General features: G+C 34.6%; 1 protein-coding gene across 1 annotated transcript in view; it reads left to right on the forward strand.

Annotated features, from left to right (window-relative positions):
- LOC112044995 (protein bowel) overlaps window positions 1–11,270 on the forward strand; it is a 47,711-nt gene extending 36,441 nt beyond the window's left edge. The window contains exon 3 of the mRNA XM_024081020.2: window positions 9,181–11,270. Coding sequence (XP_023936788.2) covers window positions 9,181–10,471 — 1,291 coding nt within the window. The 3' untranslated portion in view covers window positions 10,472–11,270. The remainder of the gene's footprint in view (window positions 1–9,180) is intronic.
- The last annotated feature ends 8,293 nt before the right edge of the window (window positions 11,271–19,563 follow it).

The following is a 19,563-nucleotide window of genomic DNA, read 5'->3' on the forward strand; positions in this document are numbered from 1 at the left end:
GAAATAAATGAGATGGTAATAAACATACCAGACATCAGATGTAAGTGTCATGCGATATCAATGAATGAAATGGAAACGTTTCATGTAACAGACGATACAATATGAAAGTTATACATACCTCGATATAACATGAATGTGACAGACAAGGCTGTCTGGAGTATCGTGAACAAAATGTGCACAAGCCTTAAAAGAACGAAGTAAGTAGGAGATAAAACGTTGCGTGGGCTCACACGACAAGCAACGGTTGCTTAAGTACTTTTATAAACCTTAATATGGTTGCCACTTCTTCGAGTTTCATTTTAAAACGAGATTTAAAGCCTCTAGGTGCGCTATAGATAAATAAACTGCTGTTTGAATGGTTGAAGGTGTTTGAATTTTAATATCTTTATCTTAATATTTAAGTAAATAAGTACATTTACTTTACCTATGTTTAAAACTTAACTTAACTTAACGTTAAGCCATTGTTTTTTTAAGTAAATAAGTATTTTATCTTAAACATTGGCGTTGAAATCGAATATTTGTGTTTTGAACAAATTTCTTCTTCTATTTAGTATGTAACTTTATTTTAGGCAATTTCTGGAAAGACTTTAGTTTAGTTTTATGCGGTTTGCAGGGTAGATTTACCAGATTTCGAGTCATCATAATCATAAGAAACAGTCACATCAGATCATAATCATAAGGAACAACTAGTCCTGGAACGATTGTAATTTTACGCAAAGAAGTGTAATAATCATGAAGCAAATACCACAAACGTACGAATTGAAAATTAAGATGACCTAAATAATTCGATAGCATATTAAATACGCGATATTTTTAATGATTTTAAAGTAATTGAAGATGCGATTCATAATAATGGAAGATGCGAAAAAAACTCTTATTTATATAATAAGTCTATGAGGTTTAATTCTTAATATAAACTGCAATTATTCCAAAAATATATATTTTTAATTTAAAATGGAATTTTAGTTGGATTGGTCTAAAAGGAAAAAGCTTAAAATTAAAATAGTATTGAGATGTAGTCTGTTGGTGGTCTAAAATGTGCAGTCTAGTATATGGTCAGACCACCAACATTTTACAGAATTACTTTTAAAGACACTCGTATTTCAAACTTCCACTCACACGGATTACTATAGGACGTAATAAGTCAATTGATATGGCGTGATCGATGCCAGATTCTAACCTTTACCATATTTAGTACCTATCAGTGGTATACATATCATTTACTGGAGGGATTAAAGATTAAATTTATTTTATTTATCTTTAGAAGAAGATTAAATTTTTTGTTTTTGAATAAGTAATGAAGACAAGTTTACATCAAGATCACATTTCTGACATTTATTATTATGTTATTTCCCATAATAGCTTCTCAGAACAAAACGCACAAATTAACGATTCACTAGGTTATTATGAAAACTAAAAAAGACGCTACAAAATTTAGTGCTTTTATTAGACATAGCCTTTGTTTTTACTATCTAACTAATTGTAAAGATTTTCATTACTTTGAAGTATTAATGAGAATATACTTTAATCGTGAATTATTTTTCCCATCCACCTTACTCTTTAAACACCAAAAAATATAGAAATCTATTCCTGGCCTGCTGCTTGGTGCAATTTAAGTTAAACGGTAGTACATCCACAGAGGAGTTCTTACACTTTATTTTATAAATAATGCGCTTCATCAATATTATATCCATGTTTCCTTCCTTAATTCCTTATTCCTGCTTAACATTTTCTTCATATTCTTCCATTTTACTTCTAACATTAATGACAATTCATCTTCTCCCATAATACATTCACAAATTCTAAAGATCGATTCTCTGATCTTTGTTTCCTCTTTTGTTATTTTACTTGTAGCTCTTACATTGTCTACTGCATAATATTATATTCTCTAAACCACTATTCTAAATATAATCCGCAGTCTAATTATACAAATGGCTAGATTATGTTAATTAATGCTGTTTATAAGTAGTTTTGATTTAGTTATGACTGTGCGCGGCATGTAACCATTTCTGGCAGAAAATTTATGGATATCTTGTCGCTACTGTGTTGGGCTGGTGTGGGTGTGCAAACACATTAGGTACTGATTAAATTTAACGTTTGAATTTATTTGTAACTGTTATATTAGTTCAGTGCTTAGCGTGTGTGGTTTTGGATCGTGAGTTCTTGGGTTTGAATGATTCGGGGAATTAAAAATTGAGTACAGTCATCATTATCAACCCATATTCAGCTCACTGCTGAGCTCGAGTCTCCTCTCAGATGAGAGGAGTTAGGTCAATAGTTCAATATATAGTTTTTCCTTCAATGTTTTTGAGACTCGTGATACATGGGCACACTAAAAGTTTTGCGCTTCTAATCGGAACTATTTGAATTTTGCATGTTATACTTTTTGAAGCGTTGCTTCTTAGTAATAAAAATAAAATGTGCGAAAAACCATTTGTCAATTGTTTTTTATCACACATCAAAGTTCTACTTGAAAATGAAAATGGAATTAAGTCGAAAAGATTTTAGAGTGATGAATTTTTTATGATTTTAAAAGTTCTCTCACTCATAATGTGGCTACTGTTAAGCGGCTCATTGAAGAGAACCCGCGGATTACCTATGAGACATTTCGAAGACTATTGGGGATTGGTATTCTAGCCACGGCCGAAGCCTCCCACCAGCCAGACCAATTAACAAAATCTCTATCAGTCCAGTCGGGGATCATACCCAGGACCTCGGTCTTCTAAATCTACCGCGCACACCACTGCACACGGAGACCGTCAAATATATATATTTGATTTAGTATATATAATTTAATAAATAATTAAATATATGATACCCCTTATGAGAAGCATTTTATAAATCACTTAGCCAGTATTCCATAAACAATCTACCTACCTAAAATATTAAGTAGTGCTTAGCTTAAAACTAAAAAAAAACATTAAGAATTTTGGTAATGGCACTTGATCTTTAAAAAATGTAAATTACGTTGATTGCTTTATAAATTAAAATTTATGGTTTCGCATTGCCCAAAAATGGGCACTTAACTATTCGCAAAAAATAGTAAATTAATTTTGAGATTTAATTAACTTTGGATACCTACTTATATTATTCTATTTCAAAAGTTTGGATATTTGATTCTATTTGTACTTTAAATTAAATTATTAATAACCATCAGAAGATATTTATGTTGGTACCTAACAACATTAAAATTAAAATGTATTTTTTTCCTATAAAAAAAGAACAACAATAAATGAGTACCTACAGTTCCTGTTTCTTTAAAAATATTACATACTGTCGAACATATTAGTCATTTATCATAAACATTAAAATATTATTAATTCCAATTTATACACATAACATAAGGCCATGACTACACAAATGGTAATTATGTAAGGTAATTTAAAATTAAAATCATAAAAGTGAAAAAAAATACATGACCGTAGATAATCATAAAGTAATGAGTAAAGTTTCATCAATCTAGGCGATAGAGGCTTAGAGATGAAGCAGGATAGGGCGTTGACCTCGCATTCCGCAGCGTTCGGACCTGCTTTCTTTGGTGTATAAAACATTTTTGAAAACCATATTTTTTGTACATTCTAGCTAAAAATGACATTTTTGATATTTGAAGGTAAATTAGGCATATATTTTAGCATGAACTTTTGCGTGAAAATGTACAACAGTGTCGTTTTATGTGAGTATTGAAATTAACGACCTCTCTGGCGCAGTTGGCAGTGCTGTGATTCTCAACAGGGAGGTCGTGGGTTCGATCCCCAGCACGGGTCTGTATAGGATTTTATAATTTCTTAAATGGCTTAGAACTGAATATAGAATAATTGTACCAAGTTTCATTACAGACAGACAAAAAATTTACTCATTGAATTTTTGGCATCAGTATCGATCACTAACCGCCCCCTGATAGTTATTTTGGAAATATATTTTATGTACAGAATTGACCGCTTTACAGATTTATTATAAGTATATTTTTTACAGATATTTATAAGTAGATTATAAACAAGTAACCTGTATTGCTATTTTTTACATTACCAACCTTTACCAATTCTTGGAAAAGCCAAGATACTTCTTTTATGTTAAAAGATTTTATCATTCTACAAGAATCTGGCTTAAGCCTGAAAATACTTGCGAGGCTATCACTTTCAAATAACGCCTAGTACGTTTAATGACCAGATGGCCAGCTCGATTCATACTTTGTAAAAAGAAATAAAAAGACTAAGAGAAATTGATTCGCTCCGAGTACGTGGCATAGAACTAAAAAAATATTAGAATAAACTACTATGCAAGTGAGTTACTACTAAACATTTCATATTCTATCTTTACATCTATGAGAATACTTTTGTTTATTGTCCTAGTCAGGTATACAGCCCATGCAAACAATTATACGTGACTTTTGTAAATTAGGCAGATATGTCTAAGTTTAAAAGAAACGTCACGTTATGACAAAACTTTCTTTAATTTCTTCCTTTTATATTTGTTGTCGATTTATAAATAGAAATTCAGAGTTTGTTGTAAGTAGTCGTTAAAATTGTTCTTCTTCGGTAATATCTTTCAAAGGTTTCTTTTCACTGAGTTGTCTCGCGTCTTTATTGTATTATATCATTCAAATCATTGTACTTATACAATTAATATCACTTTTCGATTTTCTGCGAAGATATATTTGAAGTGAAAACGTCATATTTAGTTATCACTTAAATAAATTTCTCTTCAATTAACGGAGCCGAAGTGTCCTTTAATGAACATAAGATTAATTAACGTTAAATTAAGTAACACTGTTTTACTAAAACATTTTTTTTCTTTTATAGCATTTTACATCCTGGAAGCTCTAAAAGTTACATCGATCTACGTCAATTATATCGTTGTTAGATAGGCAATCTCGGGCTCACGATTGAATTGATACAAAAAAACTTGGTCCGGCTCGATGTGAGAAATACGTTCCAGTGTTGTAAACCGAAGTGTTCTGATTCATTTCATTAGCAGTAGTTCGGCAATATACATCGTACAGGCTTTGGGAAATCATAATCATTAATCAGGCTATTTGAATGGTCTACCACAGAGGCTGCCTCCTTATATGGTTGGGAATCATAGTCACATTGCTCCAATGCAGATTGGCGAGGTTGGACTGTTACATTTAACTCTGTATTGATCAGTATCAGATGTTAATGATAATAACCACGACCAACGGCTCAGCGTGCTCTTCAAGACCCAAGGTTACCACCAAAAACCAACTCTAGACTATTACTGAACATTTAAAAGAAAAAAAACCCAGTTTTATCATATCGACATAGGATTCAAACCCATTATGGGTGATAGAAGCGAATGCACTGCCTTGTGCTCGTTCACTTGTAGAAAATATATGATTACACAATAATCTGCCACATACGAGCAACTTCTATATTTACTTTTAACGTCTTTTTTATTATTTTCCTCTTAATTATTGATATTACTATGCTATCGTTTTGTAATACTTTTCTATGTTTATCCAAGTTCCTACTAATGTTTCATTAGATTTTACTGATGTGATTTTGAAAACTACGTTTTCGTATATCTCTCTCTGCCTCTTCGCTTGCCTGTCACAACAGTTGTACTGTTTGTACAACGAAACGAGGACGTTTTCGAGAACCTGTTTCTTGCACTGGCAAATGCCGACGCGTTTCCTCAATGAATTTTGTGCTTGTTCGTTTTTTTAGACCGCTTAGTTGAGTGACCGAAGATTCCTGAGGTTTTGTCCAATTACACCGAAGAAGATCCTCAACTATTGTGGGTCCGTGTAATTTTGTCATTATTTTCAATATCATGAGTCACTTCCCCGTTTTCTTCGCCGGCGCCTATCTCTTGTAAGTGTCTCTTCGGACAAAACACATTATACAACCGGTAACCGTAATGGAAAATATTTTTTAATGTAAGCCATTAGCGCGGGGCCACGGTCCTCTCTGTAATTTCGAGCCACACTTTTTTTAATCTCCGTGCCGGGTCTTGATGGGATTCTGAGCGACTGTCCATCGCGATCCTTATCTCAAAGTATAATAAGAAGAGACAGACGTTACTTATATTTTATTTAACGTCAAAATTGATCGAACTGGTGCGATAAGGTGTTCGGAGGGAAAGATTTGTTTATGTCATTAATTATGTATACACTTTACGATTATCATCTTTTTAATGTCCATAATACGAGTTAGCTTTAGAGTTTAGAGTACAGGATTTCGGGATTAGAATATCTAACGATAAACCTTTTTTTTTTAATTTTTTAAATAGAGTGCTACAAGGTTGCATCGAGATGTTATGTTTGAGTTACGAGAAATGTAGATTTTATTGTCTCAGTCGGTTTTAAGCTAACGTTTTCAAAGTAAGTCGGTAATTGCCTTGTTAATTTGAATCCGTTGGCGGTTCCTTTTGATCTCGGTAAAGTTGTCCGACTAGTGGTTCCAAATCCGTCATCCCACGTAGTTAATCACGCATAGACTTCTCAATTTATTTCAGAATTAAGATATCACGTTCATTAGATATTTCTAATTTATTGGAAGTCGTTCCGAGGCTGATATTTATGTCAGCTTTTTATTTAATTGGTTCTATTTTGAGTTCGGTCATTTGAATGATTGAAAATTTGATCACTCGTGCGTCAGTAACCAGTTTCGTTTAGAGTGACATTTAGGTTATTATGAACATTTTAATTGTAAGTTACTTTATAAGTTCACTGTTAAATTAAACTATTGCCTTGATCCTTTTCTTATATCTGAAATACAATATACACAATATTTTATACCTGTAATGTCGTTTCTTATTGTTACTATGCTGTCTTATTATTACACAGGAAACAACTTTTAGGTCCACCATATTGTATTAAAGATGAATTAATCTTAGATGATAATGGTTTTTAAGTGTTATTGATAATGACAATCACTATTACATTTATGATTTAGTAACCTTCATAATATAATAATGATATTAACAACCATTTTTTAATACTCTTAAGATCTTCGAGTGATAACATTTTTGTACAAAATTATATTATTAATTTTCTCTATAGTCATGAGACAGGCGATTAAATTCTAACCTCCGGTTGTTGTACCGAGCGTTACTAGTACACTATTGACAGAGTTAACGTTTATTTCAAAATCAACTTTATGTAATTGACGATAAGAATTAAATTTGTTCGGTTCAAACTTCAAACCGGTCAGTTCACTCATCTCTATGTTTGCGTGACGCTAAGCAATGAACATCGTTTTGTAGAAAAGCTTAAAAATTAACGTAAACACAGGTCTTTGTTGACAGTTTTAATTATTATATTTAATGAGCATTTCCCAATCATAATTAATTAATCAGGTAACTTCATAATCGTAGGTATTTAGTAATGTATAAATCATAAATTAAGATCTATTGACCATTGATATTTCAGCAAGTAATGTCAGAAATGTTTCAAATAAGATTACAACATTCAAATATTAAACGTGTTTTAGTATACAATGTAATACTGTGGAGTAGAGGCTGGAGTATTATGAATTTTGGCACGTACTAAAAGCCGAGTCTTATAAAGGAAATCTTCTAGAAATATAAGTGTAATAAATCTCAGCAATAGCTTTATGACGCCGAGACACCATCAAATTCAATCTTGATGAAACCAAAAACCTCCGTAACGCGAGATGTTTGAGGTCATTACACTTTTTTGTTTATCTTCCATAGTAATGATATATTATTTACGGGGTACATTCTTTGCATGACAACGTCGGGGAATTTAAGGATTTCGACTCCATTATCATTAAGTGCGCTCCACTAAAGCCGTATGTTTATCTCGTTCTTCGAATGTTTAAAGTCTTATTTTAATAATTAAGGCGGCATTACATTCCAGTTTCAAAATTAATATCACACATTAGGTTTCAAGTTACTTAACTGTGCCCGTTTTAATTTTGTTGATTATACTCGCATGCATTTGACGATTTTGAAAATTTTGGGTTCATTAACTTTATACAACAATTCATAGAATTCAAATTGTTCATTAAATTGAAATCTTATTATTTCTCTTATGACCAGTTTTTGTGAATTTAATCGCGTTGCTAAGATTTTATCTTTTTAAATTGAATATGTTTTTAAAGTTGCGAACAATTGTTTCAAAAATTATAATAACCGTAGTGACTTGTGATGAATTGCTATTTAATATTTCCGTTGTTCAACGGCCTTTATGTTGTTCAACTTCCTTAAACAGAATACTCAAGCACCGTTCGATGTAATTAAATATTGTGAGCATAATTTATTCGCTTTAAGTATCAAACAAGATCTAGTGTAGCGATGCGTTGTTTATATTTATACTTAGTTCAGACAACCAAATTAAAAATCTTCAAAAATGCATCATTTCAACAAAAATAGAGCTTTGTTTCATTACAATTTGTTCGCAATAAATAATCGAATTCTTATGCATTGGCAACCCAACACTTTGCCGCGTTAATAATATTAATCGAAGCAATTGGCCACAAAATGCTTTTAACGTAATTCGATTCGGCTGAACTGGAACTCTTGTGGAACAAAACCAAATAAAAATGGACTCGTCTGCCATTTCTTTACCGCTTTTATTATACAAGAGAGCGTATCTGAAGAGGTCAGCCAAAGATGGTGGTTGTAACGTTCGCTCGCGTATACTTCGTCTAAACTCGCCTTGAGAATATAGGCTCGGATTACTCAGATCACGTTCAAGGTGGTTTTGTGCAAAATCGTGGTCAGCTGAAGTTAAATTGTGACGTCACTTCATACTGTTGCGTAGATCCATATAATGTTCACACGAGACTATCATAACTATTCAAAGATGTCCTAAGATCTGTTATAAATACCTGAATAGTTATTAGTTTTTAGTTTTTTTATTAAACAAAATATCAATTCGGAACTCCAAAGTTAACATGATTTTAGAATAAAATAATTACAGACAAGTGATTTAAACCTGTAGTATTAATTAGAACCAGGCTTGTTCCTTACCTACATTTTGCAATCAAACTATAAATAAATTCCATTTTATATAGCAACATGAAACTTATGTTCGATACAACTCCTCCCATTCTCAGACATTTAATTAAACCACGATATTTTATGGTATGAATCATTAAAACGTTGTCGATGAACGTTCAGAAAGTAATAACCTGATATACACGTGTACATTAAGTTAAAAATACCTTGCGCTCAATTTCACTTTCTTTGTTGCAGGTACATACATTCAAAAGAGAAACCCTTTAAGTGCACAGAATGTGGAAAAGGATTCTGCCAGTCGCGGACTTTAGCTGTCCACAAGATTCTCCATATGGAAGAATCTCCCCACAAGTGTCCTGTCTGCAGCCGTAGTTTCAACCAGCGCTCGAATCTCAAAACACACCTTCTAACCCATACTGACCACAAACCTTATGAATGTAATTCATGTGGAAAAGTATTCAGAAGGAACTGTGACTTGAGAAGGCATGCTTTAACACATGCTGTAGGAGACGTTCCAGCAGGTGACGTATTGGATGTAGGTGAAGAAGATATTGGTAGACCTGGTTCACCTAATGAACCCGGTTTCGATGACGATGACCCTGAATTGTCATCTCCAGAACATTCTCCAGTAAGAAGAGCACGTTCTTCATCAATCGAAAGCATTGGAAGAGAAAAAAGTGAGGAAAGACCACGCCCTGTATCTCCGTCCCCAGTTGAACGCACACACTGCCACCATAATGAAGCCAGAGATAGGGCGAGTCCTTATACAATGCGACCTCAACATTTTGACAAGCATCGAATGATGTCGTCAGATATTTATGAAAAAAGACGATACACAACAGACGAAATAATAGAAAAAGAAATGCGCTACGTTGATATACCTGAACATCAAGTTCGTCATCCACAATTACAGATTCGTCGAGATTTACACCAAGTACCACCGCCTGATCCCTCGAAAATCAATCAATTGGCTAGCCCACCAATAGATCCTGGGCCTACAGGGATGTATTTAAGTCCATTTAGAAAAAGAAGTCATCCACCCGATATCGGTGATAATGTACGAACTTGCGCAGCTGTCTATAGAAGTCGATCACCAGAACCCACAAACTTGACAATGCCCAGACATGCGATTGGTAATAGTGATGTCGTAATTGGCATACCACCGACAATGATGGCAATGCCGCCATACCATAAGTTTGGAATGCCATTGCCCCCGCCACATACACAAATTCCGTATGGTGCAGTGCAACATTCTGTTCTTGGGCCTCAACAAACGGTAGCCCAAGATTTAATTGTGAAACACGCTCCACCAAAAGATACAATACCGAGCACTTCAACAAGCGTAACAAATTGTAAAGACACAACTCAAAACATCATGAAAGATAATCTAGATACAGACTCAAATTCGATTGCTAATGGAATCAAAAATATTGTTGGCATACAGCCAAAAATTAACCCCAAACCGGGAACAAGTCAATCAAGTGGTCCTAAAAAAGGCTTTAGCATAGAAGATATAATGAGACGTTAAGTTATTTGACGGATTAAGTGATAATGTTTAGACATAACTGTATATAAAATTTAACAGCATTTTAATTTTAAAGTTAGCGTTAATTTTTGAGAAGTATTATTAGAACAAAGTTTTGTAAGAGAGATTTAAGGAATTCCTAGAGGTATGCTTGTATGTATTTGTAACGTGGATTTGGTTTTCGTAAAGATCTCATAGGATTTGTTTGTGCAGTGTTTTGTTTACGTCCAAAATTTTAAGAAACTAGTTTATCAAAATTATAAGCCATACAATAATTATGTTTAATTATTTTTTACGTTTAAAGTTCCAATGTAGATGTGTTATAATTTTATTTAAGTATGTGTGGTTCGATATGACTGTATCAGAATAATTAAATTGATGTGTTATTTATTATTTAGATATTGTTAAATAAAAATACATTAAGAAAGCAATGTTAGGTTAATGTTTTAGATTTAAATTTATTGACATATTTATAATTTGTAAGAGATAACGTATGACAATTGGATATGCAATAAGTATTATTGAAGCCCTTTTAGAAATAGAGATTATGTAATTGCATTGTAAAAATGATTATTTCGATTTATTACTATATCTAAGCGATATACAGATGTTGAGTACTTATCCTTCCATTAAAAAGATAAGAAAAAAATAAATGTACTTTTTACACGTCTTTTAAACTTTTAAACATTGTAAAAGAAATTACTTGTTGCTCAGATTTTTATACTTAAGTGTTTTGACTCAGTAATGTTATGTATGTATATTCTTATTTTTTATCTTAATAATAAATTATCAGAAAAGCATTGTTCGTTGTTTTTTTTTTTTGGTGATCCATTTGCATCTTTATGCAAATGGATCACCAAAAATTCAGATCAGATCTTTATCTGCGAGATTAAAAACTCACACTAAACAAAGAAGTTTAAATTAAAATCGTGTTAGGAGTGAATTTTGAAGGAATTTGATTACACTACAGAAAAAAGTAATTAAGTTAAAACATTTGCAAAAAGCTAAGGAGATGAAATAAAAACCGATAAAGAAATTAACCTTAATTTGTTTTTGTTTTTTTTTTATATTTGTAAAATATTGGCCATATTTTCAAATATGATCAATAGGATCTTCAGGTCTTCTTCTGCCCTTGACTACAATCTCACCTGATGGTAAGTGATGATGCAGTCTAAGATGGAAGCGGACTAATTTGTTAGGAGGTGGATGAAAATCCACACCCTTTGCGGTTTCTACACATGTGTAAACGCTTAATCGCTTGGCGGTACGTCTTTGCAGGTAGGGTAGTTTTTGACGGCCTCCGTGGCGCAGTGGTATGCGCGGTGGATTTACAAAACGGAGGTCCTGGGTTCGATCCCCGGCTGGGCAGATTGAGATTTTCTTAATTTGTCCAGGTCTGGCTGGTGGGAGGCTTCGGCCGTGGCTAGTTACCACCCTACCGGAAAGACGTACCGCCAAGCGATTTAGCGTTCCGGTACGATGCCGCGTAGAAACCGAACGGGATGTGGATTTTCATCCTCCTTCTAACAAGTTAGCCCGCTTCCATCTTAGACTGCATCATCACTTACCATCAGGTGAGATTGTAGTCAAGGGCTAACTTGTAAAGAATAAAAATAAAAAAAAAGTAGTAACTAGCCACGGCCGAAGTCTACCACTAGCCAGGCCAAATTAAAAAAACTCAATCGGCCCAACCGGGATCGAACCCAGGAGGAGTCGTCTGGATGGAGTGAATCTAGCGGGGACATACACCGAAGGACCCACATACCGGCCAATCACATGGCTAAGTGCGGAAACGGACCAGAAGATAGAAGAAGAAGAAGGGAGGTCTGGTTCTGTACTGGGTCGTTAAAATAAATAGGCCAATAATGATATTCATAAAAATATACTCGTACCTAAACCTATGTGCATAATAGCAATGAGATACGTTGTAAAGTTAACATCTCCTGAGGATGCTCCGGTTTCGGGGTGAAACGTACGTTGAGAGTATTTTGTACCTGGGTGACGTTGTCGCATGTGTTCGTCGGCTTTTCGCGGTTGATAGCAAAATAAATAAATCATTATATAATCATGATGAACTTCCGCAAAGTAACGCCTGCTTCTATCCAATATTCCTCAAACGTCATTATTATCATCATTATCAACCCATATTCGGTTCACTTCTGAGCTTTAGTCTCCTTTCAGAATGAGGGTTAGGCCAAATAGTCCACCCCCTGGGCCAATGCGGATTAGTAGACTTCAAACACGCAGAGAATAGAGAAAATTCTCTGGTATGCAGGTTTCCTCACAATGTTCCTTCACCGATTGAGACAAATGATATTTAATTTCTTAAAATGCACATAACAGAAAAGTTGGAGGATGATGGAACGGATTCAAACCTATACCCTCCGGAGGCAGAGGTCATATCCACTGGGCTGTTAGCCACGGAAAGAACCATTATAGCCCAGTGGTTAATAGCAATATGATACTTACTGCAGTATCAGAAAATTTCCTCTTACGTGCTCAGTAATAAAAATTATCGTTAAAAACAAACCAGAATTGCATCTTAATTCAACGACCAGTACACATTAAGAAAACCTTTTATTTTTTTTTTTATAAAAGGTGTTTTATTTTATTATCACCATTTTATTGCTTTCCATGTTTGAAACCATTACAAACGCTACTTCTGAACGTCCGTATATCTTTATAATTTCTAGAATAAGTTTTCCATGATGCACATTGGTTTTGCATTGCCTTAAGTCAGCCATTGACGGTCAATTATTCTCACGTTTCTGCAGCGCAAACGGCAGCGAAGACGTTTCATAAGTCGAGCCGTCATGCACACAGCGACCAATACACAATCAGTATTGTTGTGGGTGCTGCAGAAACGTGAGAATAATTGATCGTCAATGGCGTGCATTATATTAAGCCAGAGGACGACCGCAATTCAGTTTGCAGATACAGATTTCCACAAATCACACGGAAAACATGATTTATTATCCATACCTAATGCTTCCGGGAACGAACGTTCTAAGTTTTATTTATTTATTTATTAAGTTTGCTAGCGATTTTTACAAAGTTTTACACATTCAAAAAAAAAACAACTTATTAACTAACATGCTTAGCTTACGCAAAATCGTAATAAAACAAACATTGCTTTTAATCAAGGTTATCTAGAAATATAGCCCTCATTCGCACGAGAGCTTTTTTAACGGACTTTAAAAAGGCGTTTAAATACAACAAATGCATTCCCAAGTATACGAGTGTGTTCACACGACAGCATTTTTAAAACACGAAGATTTTTTATCGGGCAATGTTGCATTTTCAATTTTGGGCGTTGGAAATAGACCTTCATTTAACTTCTTACTATATTTGAACGCTTTTTTAACGTCAGTTAAAAATTTAAATTTTTTTGAAGGTTGAGTATTATGATATTTTTACAACAATACCTACATAGTCTATGTATGTAGGTATGTTTTGTAAGTAGAATATTATCATTTCCTTCCTTCCTTACTATGAAAAAAAAGAAAATATCCAAGGAGAAAACCTTTCCCATGTAACTAAAAGCTTCGTACTGGACAGCAACGTAATCAATTATGCCTACTTTATATTTGTAGAGTCTGTGAATAATTGTCAGAGCGTGGTGATTGATGGTCTAATGACGCCAAACGCTGGTAAGACGCCGGAGTGAAAAATGATTTTATCACATCCATCTAACAGAGAATTGAAGGAATAGTGTGGCATTTTATAAATATCTTAATTGGCTTATGATAATTAATTTATTATATTGATAGAGCCGTGATAGCCCAGTGGATATGATCTCTGCCTCCGATTCCGGAGGGTGTGGGTTCGAATCCGGTCCGGGGCATGCACCTCCAACTTTTGTTGTGTGCATTTTAAAAAATTTAATATCACGTGTCTCAATCGGTGAAGGAAAACATCGTGAGGAAACCTCCATACCAGAGAATTATCTTAATTCTCTGCGTGTGTAAAGTCTGCCAATCCGCATTGGGCCAGCGTGGTGGACTATTGGCCTTACCTCTCTCATTCTGAGAGGAGACTCGAGCTCAGCAGTGAGCCGAATATGGGTTGATGACGAATTAATTTATAAATTTACCTATAACTGACGCCAATGCTCCTGACACGCAACCTATGTGGTTTTTAGTTGTCATCATCAGTATTATCAGCCGATGGACATTCAATCTTGGCAGTAAGTAGGCCTCTTAGGAGCTTACGGACTTGTGCCGCTTGGTGTCATCGGTCCAACGGATGGGGAGTCGACCAACACTGCGTTTACAGTGTACGGTTGCCATTGCATCTTGAAATGCCAACATCTATCGGCTCGTCGCTTTATATGCCTCGCCTCTTGAAGCGACTCGTTGAGCTACTCGTTTTTAACCGACTTCAAAAAAAGGAGCTTCTCAATTCGACGCGTATGTTTTTTTTACCTTTGTTACCTCATAACTTCGTCATTTATCAACCAACTTTAATTTTTTTTTGTTTGAGAGAGTATAAGTACTTCCAGATTGGTCCCATTCCATTTTCATACAAATCAATTTAGTAATTTTGTGTTAATATCAAAATAACTGAAAGACGTCTTTGAAGTCGGTTCCATTTTTATGTTAAAAAGATTATTTGCTAACTAAAGCTCTTGTCAAATAAAACTGTTTTACTCGCTCGCTATAATAGGGCCGAGCAGGTTAATTCACTAACATTGACGTACTAATATTAATTGGCATAATATACGAAATTGAGCCTACTGACAACCCCTCGTGGATATTTTACAGTAGTTAGATGACTTTTCATAGTTGATTGGATGTTTATTTTAATGTGTTGTATAATAAACACCAAATTAGTGAATAGGCCAGCTGGCCTTCTTTGTGGAGCTTAAATCCAGACGCTAAATCCATTGCTGTTAGGAGGGTGATAATATATGAATTTTTTGAATCAGATTAGGATGACAATTACGGGAATAGGCTACTTAACTTTATTACTGAGGTACGGGGTTTGTAAAGCAACCAAATTTCTGACCCCGGGCTTAAGAAATATTACAGAAAACTTCATGTAAGAAAGAAAAGTTCAGGACTCTCTCAGGAGGTGAACCAACAAGGCAGAATAATCATATAAGGATGACTAAGCCATCCTTATATGACATGGACATGCTTAAAATTCTGTTCGTTCTAATGGCTTAGGTAACCTAAAGATTAGCTCATCAAATGCAAATAATTTTTTTCTTTACTTGAAATTTCGCAATTTCTATTGAAATCATTGCAAATGAGTTCATAGCATTAAGATACATGGTTTAGTAATCATGCAGTAGGTAACTTTACCTTCTAATACATATCTATACACCACCTAATTATCTTAAACTAATTTGAATAGTTTTACAAAAGTCGCTATGGTGACCAATTTTATATTTGTTTTTCGATTTTTTTTAAATTTTTCTATTTTGGATCAGTTTTTTCAATGCTGCTGCTTAGCTGCTGTAATTATGATTTTAAAGATCGGATTTTTGTTAAATATTACGAAATAAATTACCAACGTACGTTAATATGTACTATTTTTATAAATAATGTTTTATTTGTTTTGTAGAAGAAGCTTTGTGTGCAATAATTATGTTTCCTTCATTAATATGGCACGTTTAAAAAAAATGTCCTGTAAAAAAATGTATGGGACTGAAGTGTACCATCATTTTAAAAACTTAAACACTTATCGAGGTTTATAAATTGATATAACATTTGGGTCTACTTTTTTAGGCACAAAATGATTGGTAAAAGTGTATGGGATAGTCTGAATTTTCAATACAAGAAAAATTTTTGAATGTGAATTCGGTCTACTCTTTTATGTCGTCTAGCCATATTGTATGATAGTTAAACTGTGTTTACCCGGATTCAAGCAGTACCGAATAATCGTAAATCTACCACGTGCATGGCATCCAAAACAGCAAGTACACAATACCGAGTGGGAAACCCGTGGAGGTAATCAAAACCACTGTTCACTACGTGATGAGAAAGCGTAGTTAGGGCATAAGTAACGATGATACATGCTGTGACAACGTCGGTAACGTTAAACAAAGCCTTGATATGTACGGTCTTGATTGCAAAAGAAAATCTAGATTTATTTTTAAATGTTTAAAAATTTTTGTTTCACATTGTGCGCTTGGATGCAATCACGCCATGCAGCACACGGTGGTAAGCGCTTGCTTCGAAGGTACCTATTCTCTCTGGACCTTCTACAGTCTGCACAAACAGTGCCACATCGAGTATGGCTTAAGTTTAGTTAAAAAACTAATCCACACAATATTCGAGATCTCATGATATCGCTTGCTAAGCGCGATACATTTGTCAACAAAATTCTCTTCTAACTTCGTACCGAAATAATGTCATGCTAGATACCTCAGGTGTCGTAAACACTTTGAAGGATAATCGTAGGATTTTTGTCGTCTTTGAGGAAAATAATGTTTTTCCGCTAATTCTGAGCGTTGAGGCTCCAGAATGGTTGGTGACCAAATTAGAGAGAGAGAGAAGTCTTCCTTTCAGGAGATCAGGAGCACAAAGGTCACACACACTTAATGAATATGTTATCAACATAGATACCTGAAGCACTGTTTTTAATTAATTTCAAAATTGATTTACATGTCTCACGTACGCCGGCCATTGTTTCGATGTTAAAACGAACGGTTAAATACACATTGGCATGTTCACTCGCGTAATAACTAAATATTTTATGCTTTTTACGTAAAATCACTTATCACGATAAACAAACTACGGTTATATTACGCACGGTTAAAACAAAATAATTAATATTTTTTTTAAATCGTCGCCTGTGCTAAGTAATGCTAGCCATTGACGATCAAGTATACCCACCGCAGCGAAGACGTTTCACGTATGCGTCAAGTCGACCCGCCATGCGACCAACACACGATCAGTTATAACCGTGGGTGCTGCACCTGTGCCCGCCACGGTCCTCGCCTGATTCTGCATCACCTTCGACTGGTAGTCCACGGTCCAGAGCACTCCGCCTCGCGTGCCACCGATGCGTGAACTCCCGTAGCTTGCCGAAGTTGACCGCCGAGCTAACGAGATCCTGGAAGTACACCGATCCCACCTCATCTTTGACAATCCCTTCCAATTGCACTCCGGGAGTCCTCGTACTCTGCACATTCCCACAGGACATGGTAGAGGTCTTCTGCCGCCAGCTTACACACACAGTCGCCAGTCTCGCTGAGGCACATATCGCGCAGATGCTGCCCGCAGCGAACACGTATCATGTATGCGTTAAGCATCATAAATGCGTCAGGTCAAGCCGTCAAGCCGTCATGCACGCAGCGACCAACACACGATCAGTTATAGCCGTGGGTGCTGCAGAAACGTGGGTATACTTGATCGTCAATGGCTAGCATAACACGCGTCGGATACTAACTGACATTTATTATCAAACTACCTTCTAATTTATTTCAAATGCACTGATTCACTACTCAAAAATACCCAGCTTGCGTATTATTAATACCTATATTGCCATTGTTTGGAATCAGAGACCAATACAACCTATAATTTAGGTCCGTCTTATCATTCACAATATTTTTAGTACAAGGCCTTGGCGATACGTGTGGCGTGAACAGATCATTTGAAACTTATAGAAATAGTTCTGGCTATTCGATACATAATTCTAATATAGCTACAATAATATTTTAATATATAAATGCAAAAGACTCGTCATTCATCACGAAATCTCAAAACCGCTTAACGTACAAAGATGAAATATGGCAGGAAGGTAGTTTATTGGTAGTAGAGGTCTGTTGCTGAGGTGTGAGAGGATTTTGCGAGAGGGTCGGATTAAGGTCTAAGGGCAGACAAAGTCGTGGGCTAGTAATTTTTATTTTCGAGGCCATAGAGTTGGTAATAGGAATACAAAAATTTTGTAGTCGTTACTACACGGAATTTGATACAGAATAGCTTGCGAGATTTATTTGATACTGACGCCTGAGACTTCGTCAGCGTGGAAATCAATGTAACCTTTCAACCCCTCAAATCAATGTAAAAGATTTTATTAAAATTCAACTCTTAAAGTAATGAAACTTTAAGCGTTGAATTTCAAAAATTCTCTAATCACGTTTTATTTCATAATTTTTTATAATTTATGAACTAAGTTTTTAAAACTGTAACTAAAAATGTAGAACTTTCCATACAAACTTTCAACACCTATTTCCCCCTTCTATTTTTATTTTAGGGTCAAAAAGTAAAGGCCCCATTTACCATTATACTAAAATTTATCTTGATCGTTTCAGCCGTTTAGCCGTGAGAAGGTAACAGATAAACAGACAGACAGACCGACAGACTTACTTTCACATTTATAATATTAGTATTGATTATGCTACGTAAATCCTCATTTTATTACTCAATTTTACCCTAACTATTATTAAATAGACTTCCACATTATTAAGCCTTTATCATTTTAGATACATATACGGTACATATTAGTGGTATATTCACATATTAGTATTTAAAAATTGCTAGGTGATTTTAAAAATTAATATTCAATGTACATTCAACCCTATGCTAATTGTTATGTGAAACATAAGAAATAACGAAAAGTGCGGCATCAGGCATCAAGCCTATTATATGAACGGGAATGTTCAATACATATGTTCGATTCAAGCCTTTATATGTATTGGGTTAAGTTTGAATATGGGTAAACCATTACTACAGGTATTATCTCGAATGCACTGGACAGCAGATCGTAAGCGGTATTGTAGAATAGGGTTGTCAGTTAGGTAAATTATTTTTTCTACTCTCATCTATATATCTATCTATACTTATAATAAATCTGTAGAGAGGTCAATTCTGTACATGAAATATATTTCCAAAATAACTATCAGGGGGTGATTAGTGATCGATACTGATGCCAAAAATGCAATCAGTAAAATTTTTGTCTGTCTGTCTGTCTGTCTGTCTGTCTGTATGTTATTTATAGAAACAAAAACTACTGGACGGATTTTAACGAAACTTGGTACAATTATTCTACATACTCCTGGGCAGGTTATAGTATACTTTTCATTACGCTACAATCAATAGGAGCAGAACAGTAAAGAGAAATGTTGAGAAAACGGGAGAAGTTAC

Source organism: Bicyclus anynana, chromosome 19, assembly GCF_947172395.1.
Source record: "Bicyclus anynana chromosome 19, ilBicAnyn1.1, whole genome shotgun sequence".
In the NCBI taxonomy this organism is placed as follows: domain Eukaryota; kingdom Metazoa; phylum Arthropoda; class Insecta; order Lepidoptera; family Nymphalidae; genus Bicyclus; species Bicyclus anynana.